This window comes from Hyalella azteca, unplaced genomic scaffold (genome assembly GCF_000764305.2).
Source record: "Hyalella azteca isolate HAZT.00-mixed unplaced genomic scaffold, Hazt_2.0.2 contig10907, whole genome shotgun sequence".
Taxonomy (NCBI): Eukaryota; Metazoa; Arthropoda; class Malacostraca; order Amphipoda; family Hyalellidae; genus Hyalella; species Hyalella azteca.
Window position 1 is genome coordinate 17,114 of NW_025940926.1, and position 25,299 is coordinate 42,412.

The 25,299-nt window shown below is 43.0% G+C and overlaps 1 protein-coding gene across 1 annotated transcript in view; it reads left to right on the forward strand.

The window, feature by feature from the left end:
* The window catches only part of LOC108674887 (cubilin), a gene marked incomplete at its 5' end in the record, with an annotated part of 44,890 nt that overhangs the window by 15,696 nt on the left and 3,895 nt on the right, over positions 1-25,299 (forward strand). The window contains 22 exon segments of the mRNA XM_047882625.1: positions 297-434; positions 1,339-1,544; positions 1,991-2,175; positions 3,522-3,746; positions 3,882-4,025; positions 5,108-5,292; positions 10,176-10,398; positions 10,562-10,749; positions 11,722-11,895; positions 12,423-12,591; positions 12,789-12,983; positions 14,198-14,318; positions 15,962-16,185; positions 16,765-16,839; positions 17,674-17,813; positions 18,148-18,310; positions 18,477-18,688; positions 21,160-21,252; positions 21,594-21,732; positions 22,502-22,686; positions 23,633-23,792; positions 24,525-24,665. Coding sequence (XP_047738581.1) covers positions 297-434; positions 1,339-1,544; positions 1,991-2,175; positions 3,522-3,746; positions 3,882-4,025; positions 5,108-5,292; positions 10,176-10,398; positions 10,562-10,749; positions 11,722-11,895; positions 12,423-12,591; positions 12,789-12,983; positions 14,198-14,318; positions 15,962-16,185; positions 16,765-16,839; positions 17,674-17,813; positions 18,148-18,310; positions 18,477-18,688; positions 21,160-21,252; positions 21,594-21,732; positions 22,502-22,686; positions 23,633-23,792; positions 24,525-24,665 — 3,685 coding nt within the window.

The following is a 25,299-nucleotide window of genomic DNA, read 5'->3' on the forward strand; positions in this document are numbered from 1 at the left end:
TGTTCAATTTCGTGCCCGGCTGCTCTATGTAGTTTTTATTGTGTTATGCTTTAACGCTGTTTTTTGCATATTATAATTATTCGTAAGCCTTTTATTGCTTTTGAAGCTGATCAGCTTGTACAGGTTTTCAGTACGGACTACGGACCGTTAGCACTTTGTTTTGTCATGATTCTAGTCTTCTTGCGTTCTCCCATCTGAAGGGAATAAAGACAGAAAGAATTCATGCAGTGCCTTGTGATCACTTAAAATCAACGTTGATAAAGGCATGGTGTTGAATAAAAACCACCTGTTTTTAGGTACGAAACGGAGGATCTGTGTCGTCTCCATACCTTGGTAACGGCCGCTACTGTGGCAACATTCCTCCTGCTCCTCTCGTCAGCTCCTCCAACGTCGTCTCACTGCAGTTCAAAACTGACGGCAGCAACACCGACCGGGTGGGTCTCAGTCTCCGAAGTGGCGCTCTTTGGTTTGTAAAAGCTAATAAGGAAAGTGTAGAACAAGTAACAAGTTCAAGCTAAATTCCTTATGAGCTGATACCAAGCCCTTAAGAGCTATAGTACCAAGCCCCTAAGAGCTAGTACCCAGTCCCTCCCCCTGTAAGAAGGTTATCCGCACTACTTGTCGGAACAGTACTTGTTGTAAGGCCTAGCCAGTCAAGTTGAAGCACTTTGTCTCTTGTTTCCTCGTGAGGCTGACTGAGCTATTATAGGCTGCAGTACGCTATTCTCAGGTACGCGTGAATTTGGATCAGTGCTCTTCTTTAAGTGTCCGTGAATTATTATATTTTAGATTATTGAATTATCTTTCTGTATTGTTCATTTCGATGTGTATTTATTTGTGTCGTTTGTTTGTCTCGGCAGGACAGAGCGAAGTCCCTCTCCTCTCTAGAAGACTCTCTATAGTTATAGTCTCTCCTTAGTTTAATAGGCTACCTAGTAATGATCGTGATTCTGAACTCGTTTGAATAAATATAAAAACTTTATACCAGTTGATTGAACCCAACATCATCACACCCCCAGAGTCCCTCTTTTTTCAAACTTTGGAAATCTCTTCCGGACTTCGACAAAAGGTCCTGGTCACTTTTCCGATAATTGCTTAGCTGAGGCGCCCTTTTATCCATTGTCTTGTAGCCCTTTACAACGCCACAACGATAAAAGTAGTTGTAATAGTGAACTTTTGCGGAGCTGCAAGCACAACTAAATTCGCTGTACAAAATATGAAAATTCATTGGAATGTTTTATAATTTTTCTTACGTGAAATGTTACGCACTAAAACTGAGCATTCTATTTCATTATGTCTCAATGTAGGGATAATAATAATACAGGATATTGCACGCAGGGCTTCCACATCAGATACAGTGAAGTTTCAGCAGCGTGTGGAGGCCTACATCGTCTCAGCGATGACGTCAATCAAGTGATGATAACTACACCCGACTACCCTCATCCCCCGCATCCTCACACTGAATGTTCCTGGGTCATCACAGCCCCGCATGAACGAATTGTTAACCTCACATTCGTTGATCAGTTCGACATAGCATCCAATGAGTGAGTTGAGCCATTATTTCAAGGCCTTGGTAGCTTGAGCTTTATGAAGAGGTTAGTGGTGCAGGATCTCCCGGCAATAAAGCCATGTTGACAGTCTGATAGGAGATTACTAGCAGTCAAATGATCTATCAATCGATCCCTCACAACAGATTCCATTACCTTGCAAACAACACTTGTCAAACTGACAGGGCGATAGTTGCCCGGGCAGCTTTTGTCACCTTTTTTGAACAATGGTGTCACTTGAGCTTCTTTCCAGTCAGCCGGCAACATACCTTCGTTCAAAGTTTTTCGGAAAAGTGACGATTGGTGGATTTTGCTATGGATAATCCACTATGATTGGTGGATTTTGCTCGAAAGGTCGTCAATGATTGGCTGATGAACTAACGATCTCTTAACTTTTTTTTGAAAATATGGGCCCTGACATTATGATGTGTTGCAAACGACAGCGGGACGTGCGAGCAAGCGTACGTGGAGGTGCGGGACGGTGGCACGATGCTGGCACCTTCGCTGGGCAAGTTTTGTGGCAGGTCGCCGCTCAACTCCCTGCAGTCTCTGGGGTCGGTGATGTTCATCCGGTACTACAGCAACGTCACAGACCCTCACAGCGGCTTCAAGGCTAACGTCTCCATAGGTGAGAACTCATTCACGTACAAGATGATGTCACCTTATGTCAAAAGCTTGCAACAGAAAAAAACGAAATTATAGGTAAGCTCAGCTCAGCGAATCTCGGAAGGATGTATTGTGAGGCGGGTCAAGTTTATTTATTATATGAGGTTCCCCATGAAGCAAGTGTAGGTAGGTATGTGTATACTATTTACGAAGAGCAATTAAGTGCAATTCGCAATTAAGTACGAAATCTGATGTCTCACATCACACCTAACGAAACACTGTGGGGTCAATGATTCCGAGCTTCGAACACTCATAAAAAAGTTCTAAAACATGCATTAACTGTTTGAGAACTAGAAGTGCTGTTAAGGCTGTGTGTGATTATTAGGTAGTAGGTAGCCTGGCTTAGCAGGATAATTCGTTATTTTAAGGAACATGTTTCCAAAAATGAAACCTCGATTGACATATTAGTTTTGTTTCGATACTAATGTGCGGCCTCGGAGGAATTGCTATAGCGTCTGTTCCTTAGAGAAACAGATTGAGCACGACGATGTACCCAAGATATCATGGCAGGCTACCAAAAGGAAATAAAAACTTGATTGTGAACTGATACTTCGGTGCTGACCGTTGCAGCAGACTGCAGAACCTTCAGGAGACGTCAAACATCAAGCAAAAGTTAAATTTAACCCATTTAATCGGTATCGCGTGTATTGTTCAAATGCTGCTGCAAATGGGAGGGAAAATATATTTGTATGCCAATCTCTCTATATTATAGTAGTGCGTGTTTTTAAGTGAATACTGTTCAGTTGTTTGTAGCGTAGTGTCATGAACAACAACGTCCCTGCTACCCTGGAGAGCAGATACCAACGCTAAAGTTCCGGAACGTGTGCAGCCGTCGCTTGTAAAAATGTCGCTCCGAAGCAACTCTACATTAATTTAGATTATGTATACAAAGTATTGAATGCTATCTTTTTATTTCAACAAGAAACTGAAGTTCAACTAATTCAGTGCCACAGTCCTCCGCTAATACGAAATGAATTTCAATGACCCATTTATTGAGAATAGTTAATTTCACGAGAATTCAGAATACAAAGCATTCATATATATTGTAACTGTAGTTACACTCCATTGTATATTGTAGATTAATAAAAACCTGGGAAATTCAATAATTAATTTACCAAATGACCACGCACCTGAAATATGAAAGTCAGCGTATAGCGTGTGGAAGTTAGCGCCAGGCTTTCTAATCTTACTTAGTCATCGTCTCAATATGCAGTTCATTCAAATAAAAGTGATTTCTAGATTGCAACATTATACCAGATATAAAATAACTTATATCTCGATGACAATTCGTCTCGTACAATGCAAAAGGTACATGCGGCGGCTCCATCAACTTCACGAGCAGCGGCGTGATCTCGTCGCCGGGCTTCCCGTCTGCGTACGGCGCCTTCACTAATTGCTCGTGGACGCTGGCCGCTCCTCAGGGACACTTCGTCTCCCTGCGCTTCCTGCGTCTGGATGTGCACTCGTCCTCCCCCAACTGCTCCGACGACCGCGGCTTCCTCGAGATCCGCGACCCCGAATTGAACGGGACAGGTAGGAGCCTAGAGCGGTGCGGTCTGATATTTATCCGTAAGGATTTGAGTGGAAACTCAAACAACTATGTCAAAATTTAGTGGAGCTAAAAATTTTAATGCAAAAAATTTAATTCTTTGTCCTTTTTCTCGTCAGAGCAAGTCCTCGATCGCGTGTGTGGTAACCGCCTGCCGTTGTCGCTAGAAACGAGCTCGAACATCGCCGTACTGAATTTCTTTGCGGGGACCAACCCTCTGGGCGCCAGCGGCTTCAGTATCATGTACAACGCCAGTGTGGAGGGTGAGTGCTGGGGTGTGCTGGGGTGATTAGCAGGGATGTGCTGGCCTGACAAACAGGGATATGCTGTGCTGACAAGCGCTGGTGTGCTGAACTGACAAGCAGGGGTGTGCTGGGGGGTGCACTGGACCGACAAGCAGGGGTGTGCTGGGCTGACATGAACGGGTGTGCTGGGCTGACAAGTGGGGGTGTGTTGGGCTGACAAGTGGGGGTGTGCTGGGCTGACAAGCACGGGTGTGCTGGGCTGACAAACAGGGATGTGCTGGGCTGACAAAAAGGGATGTGCTGGGGTGACAAGCAGGGGTGTGCTGGTCTTACTGGCGATGGTGGATCAAAATGGCCTAGTGTGCGTTAAGTAATTCCTCTAACCGCACTACTTGCACTTCACGTTAAAATGTTACTATAGCAAGCGCCGCCTTCATATCTACCCGACATCTAAATCCCTCCTGCGTGTTGCTGTTTTCCTCTATCTTATTTTCATATATATATTTTTTCCATAGACACTCCCAATAAGCTTATCGTGACCCTGTAAGACGTAGATAAACAAATACTCAACTACGAGCGAAATTGTAATGCCATTTATGTATCAAGCCGTTGGGTTATGGAACATTATGAGGAAGGTTGGTCGGAATTGATACGTTTAAAACTGTGAACATGATCGGCTGTTGGTCGTTTTACATAATGTTGATTCAATAAGCACTCATATTTATTATTTTCTATTTATAAATATACGATCAATTAGATCATTCATCATGTGTGATAAAAAAAAGGCATTGGCACGCTATTGTGGGAATAATTCACTGCATTTTGTCATCATGAAGGCAATTATTACCTGTTCCAATATTGACTTCATGCTAAGTTATACTTCGTAAAATCTTTACTTCAATCATAGTTATGTATGTTAACATTTTAACTGCATTCAAGGGTATATTTTGGTGAAATATTTATTTCATTCATAATCATGTAGTTAAAATATTTACTACATTTCAGGGAATGTTTGATGAAATATTTACATCATTCCAAGATATATTTCCTATGATGTTTTTAAAAGCCTCTATTCAAGTAAAATTTTTGTATCCTATCAGAATGTGGCGGGGAGTTGAGTGGAAGGGCGGGGAACATATCATCCCCAGGCTACCCTCACGGCTACTCCCACGGCCGAGTCTGTGATTGGCGGATCACGGCACCCGAGGGGAAGAGAGTTACCCTCACCGTACGTGACCTGGACCTGGACCCGCGAGGACGGTGGCTCTGCCATGCCTACATACAGGTGGGTTACAGACACTATCGCTGTGCGTGACCTGGGGCGCGATTATCAAAACATCGCTACGTACACGTAGCCACTTACGTGTTGCGTAAGTGCTGCTATGAAGACGTAACTCCTGGACCTGGACGAGCGGGGACGGGGGTTCTGCCATGCCTACATACAGGTGGGTTACAGATACTATCACCGTGCGTGACCTGGAGCCGGGGATTATCCAAACATCGCTACGTACACGTAGCCACTTACGTGTTGCGTAAGTGCTGCTATGAAGACGTAACTCCTGGACCTGGACGAGCGGGGACGGTGGTTCTGCCATGCCTACATACAGGTGGGCTACAGATACTATCACCGTGCGTGACCTGGATCTCTGCACCTGAGGAGAGGGATTAGTGCGTGAGGAATGAGTAAGACACTTCTCTCTATAGAATTTATCTGATATGTTGTGGTTATTCATGATATAGAGATACAGCAGACAGGCATAGGCTAAGACGTCGATCGTTAGTTCGGAGTAAGTCTAACGAGATTTACATGACAGAGTGCTAGTTAGTTACTGCGAGGGCCTTATTAGGGTTACAATTTGATCTGAAGCTCCTCTGATTTTACAAAAAATTATATATAATAAATAAAATATGAAGCATCATTTACTCGCAATGCTTCATTGAAAAGTCATTCGACAATCAATATCTTAATGTTTCTCGTGGTCATTCTCAACTTATGTACCAATAATTCTAAAGATGCCGTCCTGTCTAGCTATAGATGAGTTAAAATAAGGGTTCTTTGTTATAGTTAATATAAGGGTTCTTCGTTATAATAACTTATAGTTAATATAAGGGTTCTTGGTTATAGTTAATATAAGAGTTCTTTGTTATAGATAATATTAGAGTTCTTCGTTACAGTTAATATAAGGGTTTTTTGTTACAGTTAATATAAAAGTTATTCGTTACAGTTAATATAAGAGTTCTTGGTTAAAAGACTGTAGGTAGCCACAAGAGTAAACTGCCGCTGGTAAGGCACAGATCACACAGCCCTAACTACTCACACAGCCCTAACTACGCACACAGCCCTAACTACTCACACAGCCCTAACTACTAACACAGCCCTAACTACGTCGCTCGCCTTCGCTGAGCCGTGCACTCTGCAGGACGTCGAATGTAAGCGACACTTAATTAATTAATTAATATTAATATATAACCTATAGCGACACTAAATTATTTAAAATGATCATAAGTGACACTTAATTCAAATGATTATTTCTTCATTCTAACCTTAAATTTTGCTACAATATAGGGAGTTGATAATAGTTTCATTGGAATAATTGGTGTGTTGTGATAAAAGGATTTTTGGAGAAATTCCAATGACTTCCGAGCAAAAGTTTGTAAAATTTTTCTGTTAGCGGTACGACTATGATAGATATTTATTCTCAGTGCTTCTTGTAAATTTTACTTGTCTCCATTTTGCACGCCAATTAAAGCTAATGAACTTGAAATAGACAGAATCATTTGAAGTTTCTTCTTTAGTTCGTACCTTTCAAAATCGTTTCCAATCAAAGCGAAGAATTGAGTTGGTACTAAAAATTTACATCGCTTTGACAACAGTCAAAAGTAGGCTTCGATTCATAGGATTCATATTTGAGCTGCATGAATCCTATTTCAGTATGAGCCCAATCTCTGACTCGTGCAACATATTTATTGTATGAGTTTGAATTCACGTGCAGGTTGGGCAGAACTACATAAATCCTTTTTCAGTATGAGCCCAATCTCCGACTCGTGCAATAAATTTATTTTAATAATAAATATAATAGCGGTTTCAGCGTTATTAGACCGTAGGCCTGCCGCCTATTCTTAACATCGCAGAACATTCACAGCATTTTGCGGTCTCGAACTCGCAACTCACTGCTACAATTCTGCTGTGCTTAACCGCCCGGCCTATTGGTAAACCATGATTAACTGAACAGCCCTCGTACGTGCTCCCCATTCTGGAGTACTGCTGCCGGCTTTAGGCGCCGCTCAAGGCGGATGGTATGCGGAAACTGGAGTCAGTCTGTGACCGGGCGCTTTCAACGTCAAAGATGACCACAACAAAGAGCGTCTAGTTCTCTTCGAACAATAATATTATTTGCGCAACAGAAACACTGTTTTCCAGTTATCACTGAGCCTTAAATCACTTTTATAAGACACAAACTAGGTCACTTTGTAACCAGGAAATTAACTGTTTTATACTAAAAAAAATGACACAGCAGGTGGCTCATACATTCGAATAATCTGTCGTCAGACAGCGCACTGCGGAAACAAGAACCGAATCCGTATCGACAGTCAATAGCTGCTACTATAAAGGCCAGAGGAATGACTTTCGCAGATCGGCTCGAAGGACATCCTTAGCGACAAAACTGCCCCGCACTCGTCACTTTTCCCTGAAGCAAAATTTGTGAGAGAAGGTCGGAAGCCTACTATTTGATGCAACCGGCCTCACTAGGAATTTATTAACAGCAAGGAATTTAAAAGCAAAGAAAACGCCAAGAAAATTCACCATATCGATATTGAAAACGTTTCGGAGTCCAGCTCCATCATCGGTTCGAATAAACTAGAAATGAATAAAATCATTTTATGAGTCTAAATTCAAAGACAGACATGAAAGCTAAACAAGACCTAACATTATATCGAAATAAACAGGACTAGATTGGAACAACTTAGTCCTAGGGGTACGACAAGAATATAAAACCTAGCGATTCACTATTTCCAGATTATATGAACTAAACCCATTATTGAGACACGGTTTTCGTTTGAAGATATGTAGAGACTCCAAAATACTCAAATCCGAGCAGCCAGAAGTGGAACCGAGTATCCTGAAATTACTCTCAGATACAGCCACGTCGCACTGTTCAGCACGGAGGCTCACGGAAGAATAAGGAGGCTTGGCGAGAGGCAATTTAGAACGATAGCTCCTACCACGGTGTTCAGAAACCCGGATGTAGAAGTTACGCGACGTCATTCCAACGTACGCAGATGCACAGCGTGCACAACTGAACTCATAGACCAGGTTTATTCCAGCAGGAATAACGTCTTTATACCTGAATAATAAGGACGTTATTTCTGCTCGGATGCGATCAAACCTGGTCTATGAGTTCTGTTGTGCACGCTGTGCATCTGCGTATGTTGGAATGACGTCGCGTAACTTCTACATCCGGGTTTCTGAACACCGTGGCAGGAGCTATCGTTCTAACTTGCCTCTCGCCAAGCCTCCTCATTCTTCCGTGCGCCTCCGTGCTGAACAGTTCGACGTGGCTGTATCTGAGAGTAATTTCAGGATACTCGGTTCCACTTCTGGCTGCTTGGATTTTAGAATTTTGAAGTCTCTACATATCTTCAAACGAAAACCGAGTCTCAATAATGCGTTAAGTTCATATAATTTGGAAATAGTGAATCGCTAGGCTTTTATATTCTTGTCTTACCCCTAGGACTAAGTTGTTTCAATCTAGTCCTGTTTATTTCGATATAATGTTAGGTTTAAGCTTGTTTAGCTTTTATTTCTGTCTTTGAATTTCGAATTTATAAAATGATTTTATTCATTTTTAGTTTAGTCGAACTGATGATGGAGCTGGACTCCGAAACGTTTTCAATATCGATATGGTGAATTTTCTATGCGTTTTCGTTGCTTTTAAATTCCTTGTGAACTTGCGATATAAGCAGACTGATAATATAAGTACTTTCATCAACAGCAATATGTACAGTTTTTCACAGTATAATCGCTGTACGCATCTACTTCATCGTGAGTACTGCTAGTATAATCGCTGTAAGCATCTACTTCATCTTGAGTATCGTTATAATCACTGGTCGCTTCTACTTCATCGTGAGTACCGTTAGAATAATCGCTGTAAGAATCTACTTCATCGTGAGTACCGTTAGAATAATCGCTGTACGCATCTACTCCATCTTGAGTATCGTTATAATCACTGGTCGCTTCTACTTCATCGTAAGTACCGTTAGAATAATCGGTGTAGGCATCTACTTCATCGTGAGTACCGCTAGTATAATCGCTGTAGGCATCTACTTCATCGTGAGTATCATTATAATCACTGGTCGCTTCTACTTCATCGTGAGTACCGTTAGAATGATCGCTGTACGCATCTTCTTAATCGTGAGTACCGTTATTATCGCTGTAAGAATCTACTTCATCGTGAGTAACGTTGAAATAAGCACACGCCAGCAAACGCGCTTCCGTGGAGTAACGGTATGCAGAAGTTCATTAACGGAAATTGATTTCGATCATATAATTCAATGCAAGAGTTACGCTTCTCTATATTTCTTTTTCGCTTAAATATTTGCTACTCGTTGCGATATTAACACAGCATAAATTGCTCGGACGTGAGATTCTATGAGTGCCACAAGCTTTAATTCAACATTCAACAATTTCTGTCAACATTCAACAATTTCTGTCAACATTCAACAATTTCTGTCTTAGAGGCAACAAATATATGTATGTGACAGTGATGCCTGTCTCTTATACACATCTAGATGTGTATAAGAGACAGGTCCTTGGCTGCTCATCGCGCCCACCGACCACGTCGTTCGCCTCCAGTTCTCACGCTTCGACCTCGAGCCCCAGCCCGTCAACGACACCAGGACGCTGTCTCTTATACACATCTAGATGTGTATAAGAGACAGAAGTGGTTGTCAAAAAGCAATATATCAGTTTGTGTTAACGAAGTGGTTGTCAAAAAGCAATATATCAGTTCGTGTTCACGAAGTGGTTGTCAAAAAGCAATATATCAGTTCGTGTTAACGAAGTGGTTGTCAAAAAGCAATATTTCAGTTCGTGTTCACGAATTGGTTGTCAAAAAGCAATATTTCAGTTTGTGTTCACGAAGTGGTTGTCACAAATCAATATTTCAGTTCGTGTTCACGAACTTCGAGTTGGAGGACTCGATCCACCACGACTACGTGAGGCTCCTGAACGGCGCCCTCCTAACGTCCCCGGAGATCGGGCGGTACACCGGCACCGACAACCCCGGCAGCGTGGGCCCCTCCATGAGCAACGCCCTCACCCTGCTCTTCTTAACCGACGCTACCACATCCAGCCGCGGCTTCAGGGCCCTAGCCACGCAACATGATGCCGGTGTGCACTTTTACTTCCATATTTATGTACACATTTAACCTTATTCGTGATAAAACCAGTAACTTTTGTCTTATTGTAAATGTCGATACAACTCCCGATACAATGATATTTTATTTTGGTTGGTGCCTCGTTCATAAGAGGCAACATATTCCTGTCACGCAAGGATGCGGTGGAGTTTTGCACGGCCATGGGGGGAACATCACGAGCCCCGGGTTCCCCAGCGAGGACTATCCCGTGAACGTCGAGTGTGTTTGGACCATCACTGCAGCCGCGGGCTACCACGTTAAACTTGAGTTCGTCGATCAATTCGACGTCGAAACGACCAGCGGCTGCACCAACGACTACGTCCAGGTCAAAATTTTTGTTCGTTTCATTACAGTCGAATTGAACTTTGAGACCACACTGTGAACAGAGGAAGATGAAACCACACTGTGAACAAAAGTTTATTTTAAGTTTAGTCGGTGTCTGTAAGATATGAAAACAAATGTACAATATTGAATTCATCACTTTGCATGGGCTGACCGGCAAGGCGGTTGTTACATATATGTAAATCAGCATAAAATACATACAATGACATTTTGAACAAAGACCACACGAACTTATACGATTGAAAGTAAATCTAATAAGACCATAGTGGGTCCTGCGCTACGTATACCAAATCATAGTAATAGCTCGAGTGTTTCGAATACCATAGATGATCAAATCTTCTGTGTATATGAGGCATGAAACGGTTATAAGCTCGTAAGCAATTGGTGCTGTTGACAGCCCATCGCATCTAACAGAAGAATATTGAGCAATTAAACGCAAGAAACATCATCAAAGCCGTCATCAGCAATAGTTCTTTGTTAAATATGTCATGCTAACGGTCCAATACAGGTTAATATGTGTTCCATTCGATGAATGTCTGAAATTATACAAGTTAATTCTCTCGAAGACTAAGCTCATTTCCTAGAGACTGAACCTGTCAGTTCGTATCTCTTACATCTCATCGATTGCCATTAGTATACAGTAGAATAGAATAGAAATGTCGGCACTGAAGAAATAGGCCCATGGCCTGTTGCCGATTCTTGAATTTTTCGTGACTTGATTCACAAGAGATCCGGCCTTTGGAACCCGATCTTTCCATAACTGACGATTGATTGAGATAGCTGCTGGACTTATTGCCTGGCCCGTAATTTGCTAGGCATTTTAAGACTGATTCTCTGCATTTTGAGTATAATATTTTTGACTTCTTTTGTCAAATGACTGCGGTGAACATACTGACGAGAAGCAAATGATCAACAACTCCTTGAGTTTCTATAATATTACTAATGATTGTTATAGGTTGTGCATGGACAGTTGGTTACGTCAGACGGTGGCACAGGATCAGATGATCTGCAGTGGCTGCCACAGCCTCGTCTCTGTGGCAAGCAGATTCCTTCACCAGTTGCTTCACTCAGCGAAAAACTCAGACTCACCTTCTCGAGTAACCAAGCCGTGCAGGGCAAGGGCTTCAAGGTGAGTAATCAAGGTGCAGGGTCCATTAATGCTACATGCCAGTTTATTTATACTTGTGTCTCCCTGAGCTTGAAGGCCCCGCTACTAACTCATTGAATGCGCTGTTGCACACCTTTTTAAACTATCATGTCTATTTATTAATCATTTTTTTCTCAAATCTTAACTTCATCATATGAAGACATCTGTGCACTATTCTGTGCCCAAAACGTTACCGCACGTTCGTTGTGTCAATTTAATAATATTCTTTAGATTAAATAAAGCAAGGTGCGTTGATTTATCTCATTTTGCTCCGTTAATTCAGTTTAAATATAAATTGCTTCCTCATTTCGACACTGGGAGCTCTAAAAGGATTCAAAGGCTTAGTCATAAATTTTCCAGGTATGTTTTAAGCTAGAAAAAGTAGAAGAGAAGTATAGGTATGATAAGTATTAATTGCGTGTTAATAAACACATGCATAGCGCCTCATATGGTGCATTTTGCTGGCTACATCTAACAGTTTCTTAGAAATTATTTGCTGATGCTTGCAGGCCATGTGGAAGGCAGAGTGTGGAGGAGTATTCAATTCCTCGTCCGGGATAATCAGATCGCCCAACCACCCGGGCATGTACCCTGCTAGAGCCAATTGTTCCTACGTCATCAACGCGCACCCCAATGCTTACGTCAGCATCCAGTTCGAGTTCTTCGAATTGGAAGGAAGTACGTAAACCCATTTTGCAGAAATCTTTATCCAGCTTTGAAATATTCCAGTATATCATTGTCAATGAAGTCAATCTCGCTTTGCATAAAGAACTGAAAGATATTAATAAGACACAACAAGAACGTAGTCACGAAATCGTATGAGTTAATATCTTCCATGGCTGTCGTATATGATCTCCGCCACCACCGCTGATCAGGTTATGGTCCGCGCGAGTATAACCGCTGCCCATACGACTGGGTGCAGCTCACCTCCTCGGGGGGCGCCGCGTCTGACAAACACTGCGGCAATCAGGCGCCCTCCAGCCTTGAGGCCCAGGGCCCCGCAGTCCTGCGCTTCGTCACCGACACTTCCATTGTACGGCGGGGCTTCCTCGCTAACTTCACTGTACGCGGTGAGTAAACTCATCCACTATGAAATATTCGCTCCAAATCAATTTCAGCGAGAAATTTAATTCTCAGTTTGAAATGCCATGACGATTAATATTTTTTTTACAAATAAAATTTTCATCTACAGGGTTGAAGAAAAAAACATTTCCGTTTTTTTTCATTTACTCTCCCACTCTTCGCTTTCCGACGCTGCATGATTTCGCCATTAGGTTTACTATTTTAGATTCAGAGAAAAAATCCCGTCGCGAAAAGTATTGTGGATTCGAGTTCTCATTTTTCAACTCAAGGTATACTATGCCTCCACAAATTTTCTTTTTCAAATGTTTTGCACTGATAATATTCGACCATACGCAGTGTTATAAAATATACATCCGAATCTAGGCTGAATTGAGGTAATTTTTCCCAAGTAAAAATGCTCTGTTGCAATTGAAGTGCAATTCTACTCTGCATTGGCCTAATTTTGAATTTTTTCCGTTACTTTTTGCCAGGAGAGAGTTTTTCCTTTTTTTGCACGTTCTTGGATTTTTTCAACAAATTTTATAAATTTGACGACCAAGTGTATAAGAATTTTCGTTTTTGTGCCTCCCAAATTGTTTACGACGCAGTCCAGATGGACACATCATTCGTGTGGTGCATCGTACATCGCCATTAGAATCTGGCGATGGTTGAAATTCAGTTAAGCGTTGAGTATGAAGTTGTGTGTTGATTTCTTCGTATCACGATCGTTGAGTGTTGATTTATTTGTACCTCGATCGTTGAGTGTGAAGTTTAGTCTTGATTTCTTCGGAGCACGATCGCTGAGTGTTGATTTCTTCGTAGCACGATCATGGAGTGTGAAGTTAAGTGTTGATTTCTTCGTAGAACGATCGTTGAATGGAGGGCTTCCTTAAGTTTTGTCGTCTGAAAAAATTAGTGAATCTTATTTCCGTAAGTACGATTAGAATTTATTACAGTTTGGTTTCTCCAACAAATATTTTTTCCATCGTTACACTGAGATAAAGGCTATCGATATACTGAATGAAAATCATGTTGCAGAATCACATTTCCAACCACAGAGTGAACAAACGGGAAATTGAATTGGAAAATCGAAGAGCATGCGAAGTTAATCCAGTACGTTTTACATAGTTTTTCTAGACGAATGAATACTTTTCATTCTGAATATTTATTTCCATGAATGAATATTTGTTTCCAACATTTATTTGATTTCGACGGTGTCCAGAGTGTGGCGGAGAGATCACAGCGCCGTCCGTCATCACCTTGCCCTCGACATCAGGCTACTTCCACGACATGAACTGCCGATGGAACATCACGGCGCCCGCGGACAGGAAGATTCGGTTCAAGTGAGAGGAACACATTTAGCGTGAAGTGTCATTGCGTCGATATGCTGTAAATTGTTGTGTCACGCGCATCGCTGTCATAATGCCTTAATGCGTAATTGTCAAATCATACAAGCCATTGCCATATCATACATGTCATTATCATATCATAAATGCCACTGTCATATCACACATGCTATTGTCATCACACATGCCATTGTCATATCATACATGCCATTTTCATATCACACATGCCATTGTCATATCACACAAGCCATTGTCGTATCACTTCATTGGTCATGCAACAGTTCCTTAACGGTCCTGCAACAGTTCCTTAACGGTCCTGCAACAGTTCCTTAACGGTCCTGCAACAGTTCCTTAACGGTCCTGCAACAGCTCTTTAACGGTCCTGCAACAGTTCCTTAACGGTCCTGCAACAGTTCCTTAACGGTCCTGCAACAGCTCTTTAACGGTCCTGCAACAGCTCTTTAACGGTCCTGCAACAGCCTTTTTAACGGTCTTGTAACAGCTCATCTTAGATAGCTGTGAATATATAAAAACAAAAACTTTATTAGAATTTCTATTGAGAAATTTCTGCAATTGTCGTTTTCCCCAATCCTGAAAGATTGAGTCAGTCTGCCCTAAAAGCAGTTGGAGCATGCCAGGGACAAACCCGTACCTGAACTTCTTAGAGGCAGAATAGAATTGCAAGCGATGTTAAAACTCACGTGCTTTGATCGTTAACACTTCCATTGCTTGTAGCTTATTAGATAGGCGTCAAGATTTAGAAGATGGCTTAGAAGATGACTTAGGAGGTGACTTAGGGGGTGAATTAGAAGATGACTTAGGGGGTAAATTAGAAGATGACTTAGGGGGTGAATTAGGGGGTGGCTAAGGAGGTGAATTAGAAGATGACTTAGAAGATGACTTGGTGACTTAGGGAGTGACTTAGAGGTGACTAAGAGAATGACTTAGAGAGTGACTAAGAAGATAACTTGGAGGGTGACTAAGAGGATGACTTAGAGGATGACTTGGGGCGTGAATTAGAAGATGACTTAGAGGATGGCTTTGCAAATGAGGACGAGGCAGCAGGGTTTAATAGGAAGCTCATGTCAACTAAAAGCATTCTTATATAATCGTTGCTGTGTTTATTTTTTTTCCGACGAAGAATTAGCGAAGACGTTCGTATGAATGACCTTGTGACTTGGAAACACAGCCAATTAAATAAGGGCTGGAAGAACTTTTTCGCAATCCGGTATTATAATAAATAATCAGAGCGTCAGAAGCAATAACTTATGATGGTATTGCTGGTAGACTGAAACGTTACCCTAGAATAAGACAAAATTCAGATATGAGAGAGAAGGTTGAAATTCATATTGAGTGTGTTACGTAGGCTCAATTTAGTGCTCAATTTTGTCCCGGGCCAATTTATAATTATATATTAAAATTTAATACTTTGAGTTTAAATAATTTTTTGAATGTTTGTAAATAAAAAACAATATAACTCAGTACTCACTGCAGTGAGTGACAGAGAGCGCATTTTCTCGTCGACGAAAACATGAAGTCACGGACGGACAGACAGACATGGCGAGCACAATAGTGCATTTTTTTCATAAATGAGAAAATGCGCTAACAATTTATTCAAGGGTTCTGATTTTCATTCTCAGATTCACATCACTGCACCTGGAGAGCGCCGGTTGTCTCTATGATAAAGTTAACATCTACGATGGCAGTGAGGTCACTCAGGAACGCTTGATAGGAACTTTCTGTGGCGACCTCAACTGGGACCTCCCCATCCGCTCCTCGACCGCCAACACCGCGACCGTAACCTTCGAGAGCGACAGCTCCGTCGCCAGGGAGGGCTTCACACTTGACGTCTCCTTTACCCATGGTACAAATTATGATTAGTTCATTTTAACAATTATGAAGCAAAATTTGTTTTTCTGCCGAAGCATTAATTGAAGGAACTTTAGTTGCCGTGTATTTAAGTATTGTTTTTACTTTAGTTGCCGTGAACGGTATTGTTTTAAGCAATTAAGATTCAGCCTACTGGGACCGCTTCCGATTAGGCTTTAGCCAATCCTGAATTCTCCTGTAAGAGATCAGATTGTAGGTGCTTCCCGATTTAAATTTTTTTTCGATAAGGCAGTAAACCAAGAAAAATTACTCTGTTGAGTCCGGCGAATGTGAAAAATTTCGGGAAAACTTGACTGACTAAGGCCCTAAATGAATCATTCCTCGTTCGTGCCCGGCCTATTTCCACGATGTTACTATGCGATGAAGAAAAACGTCCAATAGTAGCACCGTAAAGCTATACGTCGTTTCTCTTGATACTAATTGACGATCTTTGGCTAGCGCAGCTTCCTAAGACTATAAACGATTCAAGGAAGATAATACATTACTGCATCAATGAACATTTAAGTTAATCTGAGTCCCGATAACGCGGCAATAACTCGCGTGGTTTGGGCAGTTTGCGGCGGGACCGTGAACATCGCCAGCACCCAGGACTCCCAGATCATCCGCTCCCTCGACGCCAATAACGATGGTTAGTTTACCAAGAACCATCATCTGACAACGATGGTTTGTTTACCATCAGCCATCATTTGACTAAAGTTGTATGTACACCATCAAACATAATCCTACAATGCCCATATAACAATGTCACAATTGCCTCAACAGTCCCCCCATGGCTTCAACAATGCCCCAAAAATCTTAACAATGTCCTTATTGCCTCAATAATCCCCCCATGGCCTAACCGATCCCTCCATGGCCTCAAAAATACATCAGAGATACCAACAATGCTCTATGGCCTCAACAAAGACCTCAAAGATCTCAACACATGCCCTAGGGCCTCAACAATGCCACAAAGATCGCAACGAAATGCTCTTATGGCCTCCACAATTTCCCAAAGATCACAACAATGCCCCTTTGGCCTCAACAATGCTCCAAAGATCACAACAATGCCCCTTTGGCCTCAACAATGCTCCAAAGATCACAACAAAATGCCCCTATGGTCTCAACAATGCCCAAAAGATCGCAACGATGCTCCTATGACCTCAACAATGCCGCAAAGATACCAACATCACATCACATCAGGCCTACACTGCAGCGCCGAGATGACGAGATCACTATGTTATGTTATGTTATGTTAACAATGACCTTATAGCCTCAACAATGCCTCCAAAAATATCAAAAATGCCCTCATGGCTTCAACAGCGCCACAAAGATACCAACAATGACCCTATAGTCTCAAAAAGGCCCCAAAGATACCAACAATGACCCTATAGCCTCAAAAAGGCCTCCAAGATACCAACAATGACCCTATAGCCTCAAAAAGGCCCCAAAGATACCAACAATGCCCCGATGGCTGTTCGTGCAGGCACATATGAGCCGATGCTGCACTGTCCTTGGCTGCTCATCGCGCCCACCGACCACGTCGTCCGCCTCCAGTTCTCACGCTTCGACCTTGAGCCCCAGCCCCTCAACGACACTAGGACGTGCCCCTATGACTACCTCGAGGTTAAAAAATTTTCTAATGAGCCAATTTGATGAATAATTTACTTCACTTTTTGATGATAGTAAATGTTTTACTAGAAATACCGAAGTTAACAATTTGAGCTTTATCCAACAACTCGACAAAAAACTGGCGATATAAGGTGTCTTAACTCGTCTCAGTTCTTATTTTTCTGGACGAAGATCCGTCCAGGGATTAATTAAGTGTTGCAGAAACATGCCATTTGCTTCTCTGATTTAAATTTTTTTATGCCACTTCATACACAATTTCGCATCCGATGAATATCGGATACGTTTAACCTAAGAATTTTTCTTCACTTATTTTGCACGTTGACCTCAGATCCGAGACGGCGGGAGCTACAAAAGCGAGCTGCTGTTCCGGTTGTGCGGGTCGCAGCTGCCGCGTGCGGTCACCAGCTCCAGCAACGAACTGCTCGTCATCATGCATAGTGACAGCGCCAACCAAACTACGGGCTTTACCGCTACTGCCTCCGCACTGCCCCGTGAGTGCCTAATGCAGGTTGTGATTGCGCCTATTGCCGGCTGCGGTCACGCCTCCTGCAGGCTGTTGTATGAATCTCGGCAGAGTGCGAAGAGCAACAAGCTACATTTATTTTCAGCTACACGTCCCCGCGACAAATTTTTTAGCAAGTAAATTCCGACTTGCAGATCCGTGCGGCGTGTCGACTCTGGAGGCGACGACGGAGCCGCAATTGCTGCAGTCGCCCAACTACCCTCAGAACTACCCTCTCTCCCTGCGGTGCCGGTGGATCATCAACGCCCCCAGCGACTCTTTCTTCTTCTTCCATTTCGAAGACCTCCGCCTCGAACATAGCGAGGGCTGCACCAAAGACAGGCTCCTGGTCCGGGGATACCAGCAGGTGAGGGGCTAAAGACAGGCTTCTAGTCCGGGGATACGAGCAGTTAAGGGACTAAAGACAGGCGTCTGGTCCGGGGATACGAACAAGTTGGGGACCAAATACAGGCTACTGGTTCCGGGATACGAACAAGTTTGGGACCAAATACAGGCTTCTGGTCCGGGAATACGAACAGGGAGGACCAAGTATCAGGGAGGAACAGGGAGGGAGGGGAGGAACAGGGAGGACCCTTAACTCCCCGGTCCCCAGGGGGACCGGGGAGTTAAGGGAACAAAGACAGGCTTCTGGTCCGGGGAAACTAGCAGGTATAGGGGACCAAATACAGGCTTCTGGTTCGGGGATACGAGCAAGTGGGGGACCAAATCTGGTCCGGGGATGAGAGCAGGTGGAGGACCAAATCTGGTTCGGGGATACGAGCAAGTGGGGGACCAAAGACAGGCTTCTGGTCCGGGGATGAGAGCAGGTGGGGGACCAAATACAGGCTTCTGGTCTGGTGATGCGAGCAAGTGGGGGACCAAATACAGGCTTCTGGTCCTTGGATACGAGCAGTTATTCGCCTTCAATGGATTGGGTAAGTGATCATTTAGCTTTTGTCAAGTTGGTTATCATTTATTTTCTTATTGTACCTTAGTACGTTTATCATGAACAAAGAATTTAAATGTGATCGAAGAAAACGCATTGTAAATTCACCATATCTTCATTGAAAACGTCTTGGAGACCGGTTTCATCATAAGTTAAACAAATTTTTTGTTCGAATACACCCACAATTAGCTGTGAATACATGAATGTACACAAAATAGACATAATGGTATTTAACGAGAAAACAACGAAGAAAACTGTTCGATGTACAATTTCAAGAGAATGCACTCTGATAACTGTGCGGTTTAAAATTATTTAGCTTTTCCAAAATGCTTCAATGTGAACCAAGAGGTGTAGAAGCGAGTATCCTCCACGCTGAACAGTGCAGCGTGACTGCATGTGTCTGCCGGCGATGTCAAGATATTCGGTGCCACCTCTGGTGGTTCAGAAATTGGGATTTTTGAATCGCTGCCCATTTTTTAAGTAGAAACTTTGTCTTAATAACGATTCCAGTTCTAATTCTCTTGTTTTTTTATTAGTTTTCATCTCTTTCTTGTGCATTTAAAATTTCACTGCTCATTGTACGTGTATCCTTAAAAAATATGAACTGATGGTGGAGGTGGTCTCAGTAACGTTTTCAATTAAGTTATAATGAATTTACTTGCCGTTTTTTTTTTTTTGCTTTTAAATTCTTGGCAAAAATGAATAACTGAATAGCCCTCGTGCTCCCCATTCTGGAGTACTGCTGCCTGCTTTAGGCGCCGCTCAAGGCGGATGGCATGCGGAAACTGGAGTCAGTCTGTGACCGGGCGCTTTCAACGTCAAAGATGACCACAACAAAGAGCGCAGATGCACAGCGTGCACAACTGAACTCATAGACCAGGTTTATTCCAGCAGGAATAACGTCTTTATACCTGAAGAATAAGGACGTTATTCCTGCTCGGATGCGATCAAACCTGGTCGTTTTCGTTGCTTTTAAATTCCTTGTGAACTTGCGATATAAGCAGACTGATAATATAAGTACTTTCATCAACAGCAATATGTACAGTTTTTCACCCCGATAAAGAAAATGAAATAACCAATAATAAAAAACGTATGAAAAAATCGCGAACGATTTTCAGTCGCTTACAAGTCCTAGGACCTTCACGTCCAGGATCAGTGGTATGGAGGATCTGGAGCTGAAATGCTGGGGCAGGTTGAAACGCCTGGGACTGTATACTCACTGGAGAGGAGAAAAGAGAGGCATATCATACTATGCACTTGGAAGATGATAAAAGGGCTGGCTCACAACTTAGAAAGTTGGACATTTATTAAAGCAACATATCACAAAAAAGGAGGAGGAGACTGTACAGGATTCCCCCATTCAATAACCGGTCTGCAGCCAGAGTACAGACTCTCCGAAAGGGACCTCTTTCAGTGGCAGAACCGAGGCTATTCAATGTCTTGCCGCAGGAGATGAGAGGAGGGGAGTTCGCCCTTGTGACATTCAAAAGAAGGCTGCATGAGTTTTTGAGCAAGATCACGGGTTCACCAGTCACGACACGAACCGCTACCATCGGCAAGTAACATGCAACAGCATATTGTATCAGCTGGCTCAAAGGAGGGGAGGTGAATGGAATACGTTTAAAGTTAAAAGTTATAGTTTAACTCCGAAAAAAAAGTTAAATTTTAACTCCGAAATACGATGGCCGGGCAACCTGCCTATCGATGACTTGAAGACGGCAGGCGACGAAGGCGGAGATTCAGCGTGACCGTGGGCGATGACGTCTTAAACTTGTCATAAGATCATAAGGTGCAGCAGTGTATAGTGCTGCTGTGTACAGTGCTGCTGTGTATAGTGATGCATGTGTATAGTGCTGCTGTGTGTAATTTCTAATTTATTCTCGCTGGAGCAGGACTACGCAGCGAACACCTTCACGGGGTCGCAGCCTGCCAGGCTCTCCTATATCTCCTACGTGCAAATCAACGGCCTCATCTACACTTACATTGTAAGCGACAATAAATAATTACTACATGCGTAACAAATTTGTGCTGTGTTGTCGCATCGATTATTCTTTCTGTTTGTGCCTCTTATTACTCATCTCTTTGTATCGTTATTCGTACCGTTATTCGTGCCACTGTTCGTGCCACTATTCGTGCCACTATTCGTGCCACTATTCGTACCACTGTTCGTGCCACTATTCGTGCCGTTGTTCGTGCCTCTATTCGTTCCACTATTCGTGCCACTATTCGTGCCACTATTCGTGCCGTTGTTCGTGCCTCTATTCGTTCCACTATTCGTGCCACTATTCGTTCCACTATTCGTGCCACAATTCGTGCCGCTGTTCAGGACGAGGATCGTGGGTCTCCATACTGCGGCACGTCTGCTCCCTTCGACCTGCGCTTCAGCGCCGCCCCCGTGGAGCTTTCCTTCGTCAGTGACGCCGACACCGCAGACCACGGCTTCCGCCTCCACTACTCGCTGCTAGGTGACTGCCACTCGTCATTCATGGGTATCATTTAGTACCGTCATATTCTGCTAACTTTAAGTAAAGATCAGCATGGCTCATCACTCATGGGTATCATTTACTGCCGTCATGTTCTGCTAGCAATAAGTGAAGGTCATTATGATTCATCATTCATGGGTATCATTTACTGCCGTCATGTCCTGCTAGTAATAAGTGAAGGTCATTATGATTCATCACTCATGGGTATCGTTTACTGCCGTCATGTTCTGCTAACTTTATGTGACGATCTGCGTGACTCATCACTCATAGGTATCATTTAGTACCGTCATGTTCTGCTAGCAATAAGTGAAGGTCATTATGATTCATCACTCATGGGTATCATTTACTGCCGTCATGTTCTGCTAACTTTATGTGACAGTCAGCATGCCTCATCACTCATGGGTATCATTTACTACCGTCATGCAAGTATTACTAGCTTTAATTGGCGTCATCCATCGTAATCGTGTGTCTTTTTCGCTTGTACTTCGAGTCATTAAGTTGAGGAATCTTATTATAATGGTCGCGTTTTGCTGTCGTCACATGTTCTGTATCCTATAGTTGCCAGTCCTAGTGTCATGCTACAACAGTTCCTGCAATAATACAAGGACGTATTAATATCATAAGTAATGCACCACACCCCAGGTTGCAACAGTTACTGCAATAATACAATGACGTATTAATATTATTACTTATCAGTTACTGCAATAAAACAAGGACGTATTAATATCATAATTAATGCACCACACCCCAGGTTGCAACAGGACCTACACGCGGCAGTCGGGACGTGTCATGGGACGCGGGCAAAGCAACGGGTCTCCGTGTACCGTCACGATCAGGGCGCCTGAAGGCTCCTTCGTTTCCTTGTATTTCTCGGACTTTGCGGTGCCTGGAGGGGGCGCCGCCCGCGACGACTGCACCACCGGAGATCACCTACAGGTGACTTATATTGTGTTAGGTTACGTACACAGTGAAAGTAGGTTTGCCCGCGCGGGCAACCTGCTCCAACCTGCCACAAGAATGAACATAGGATAATAATGGAAGTGTTCACAGTGAAAACCTGTACGAATAGGCTTCTGTATTCTATGGTTTCAGGCGCCAGCCTGAGCAGGTAACCAGCACGCTGGCAACCTGCTTTCACTGTGTGCGTACTCATAGGCTGCTGCCAGCTGGTACAACAAATCCGTTCAATATTGTGATAAGCTGCTGCCAGCTGCTACAGCAAATCCCCTTTACCTACTAATTACAACACAGTTATTAATATTAACACGATGATATTAACAATGCTTTTACTCTTAATCTCCTAGAAGGCCATAGTCCATCAAATTCATTATGCTATCATTTCTGCAACTTTTACTTTTAACTCTATGATGTACAGGTTCAGAGTGAATATCCCGCCATAAAATGGGTTTCATTTATAAGCACGCGCACACGAAGCTTCTGTTTTCTATCATGCTGCTGCATTAGTCACTCAACTAATTAACAATAAATAGTGTTATATGGTGTGATGGAAAGGTCGTACGAAGTTTTAAATATTCTGGAATGCTATTGTTATCAAAAATTTACTAGTTTCTTGTACGTAATTTTTGCAATTGATTTGCATACTTGGACCTATACTCTCACAAAAAGTTAAAAGATAGTAAGTTCATCAGCCAAACATTGACGGCCTTTCAAGCGAAATCCACCAATCATGGACAAGAAAATAGAGCGTAAGTACTTACGTTCACTTAGCATGGCTCATCTATTGTTACAGGAATGCTATTGTTATAGATGCTATTATAGGAATGTTACATAGGAATTGTTACAATAGCATTCCTTATAGGAATGCTTTGTTACAAAAATTTCCTGTACGTAATTTTTGCAATTGATTTGCATACTTGGACAGGTTTATGACGGAGGTAGCGTGACAGGCAGCCCCATGGACACGTACTGTAATTACCTGGTGCCGACGCCCGTGTATTCTTCTGGCAACGAGCTCACGCTGCGTCTCTCAGCTGCCACCAACACCTCATACTACGATGCTTACTACGTCGTCTCGAACCAGCGTGAGTCATGAGTGGCAGCGTGAGTCATGGGTGGCAGCGTGAGACATGAGTGGCAGCGTGAGTCATGGGTGGCAGCGAGATGTGTATAAGAGACAGACTTAGAGGNCCCTCCATCATCCCCAGCCCAGATCCCTAAAGCAAGCAGCCTGCAGGTGCCGGGGGGCAAGAGCCCCAAGCCTCAGACGAGTATGGACAGCGGGTGCGAAAGTGACGCGGGCGACGACATCATGAACCCGTCCAACTCTGGCGCGTGCGGTGACTCGAGCGTCAATTCAAGTCCCCAGTCCTCAGTGAGGATACGATCGAGTCATGGGGTCTTCAGGTACCCTTCGTCGGGTTTATCCTTCCCCAACAGGAGCAACACATCCCCCAACAAAGACACCTTCTCTTCCCCCTGCAGAAAAACTTCTCAATTTTCCTCAGCCGTCTCCCCCTTCTTGGGGGAAGCCAGCACCTCCTCAGGCTGTCTCTTATACACATCTTTAAATTGCTAAAATCTATATTTTTCTGCTAACTCATAATCTTATTTTATCTGCCTAGAAAACAATTTTTATTCTCCTTAAAAGCAATTCTAATTCACTAAATTGCATAAATTTTATTTATAGAGTCCATGTGCAATCCCCAGTGAAAATTTACCGACGCAGCAGGTTCTGATTTGGATTACCAGAAGCTGGGGCGACTCTAAATTTTGTTCGGGTTAACTTGCTTGTTATACACGCCTCCTCCTGCCAGGGTATGGCTGTGGGGGCGTCCTGAGCGGCATGAGCGTCCATCTCTTCAGCCCTCACTATCCTGCACCTGCAGCAGCACAGCTCACCTGCACCTACTCCTTCTCCGTGCCCCTTCCTTACCACGTAGTCCTGCACTTCTCAGGTACGCACAATTAACAGGGCCGCACTAACAAGAAAAAATATACCTACTCCTTCTCAGTGCCTCTTCCTTACCACGTAGTCCTGCACTTCTCAGGTGCCCACGCTTAACAGGGCCGCACTAACAAGAAAAAATATACATAACTAAGTACTCACTGCAGTGAGTGACAGAGAGCGCATTTTCTCGTCGACGAAAACGTGAAGTCACGAACAGACAGACGGAAATGACGGAAATTTTTTCGCTGTGTTTTTGCATATCATCAATGTGTTTCATTATTTAATTTTCCAATGCGTTATATACTTTCTTATTACATTCAAATTTGCATCCGTGGATCTATATTGGAAATTTGGAATAGTTCCTAAAATGTTCACATCCATGGATCTATTGGAAGACTTCTTAATATGTTCACATCCGTGGATCTATTGCAAGACTTCCTAATATGTTCACATCGATGGATCTATTGCAAGACTTCCTACTATGTTCACATCCATGGATCTATTGCAAGACTTCCTACTATGTTCACATCCATGGATCTATTGCAAGACTTCCTAATATGTTCACATCCATGGATAGACGAAAACGTGACGGCCATTCAAGCAAAATCCACCAATCATAGACAAGAAAATAGAGCGTAAAT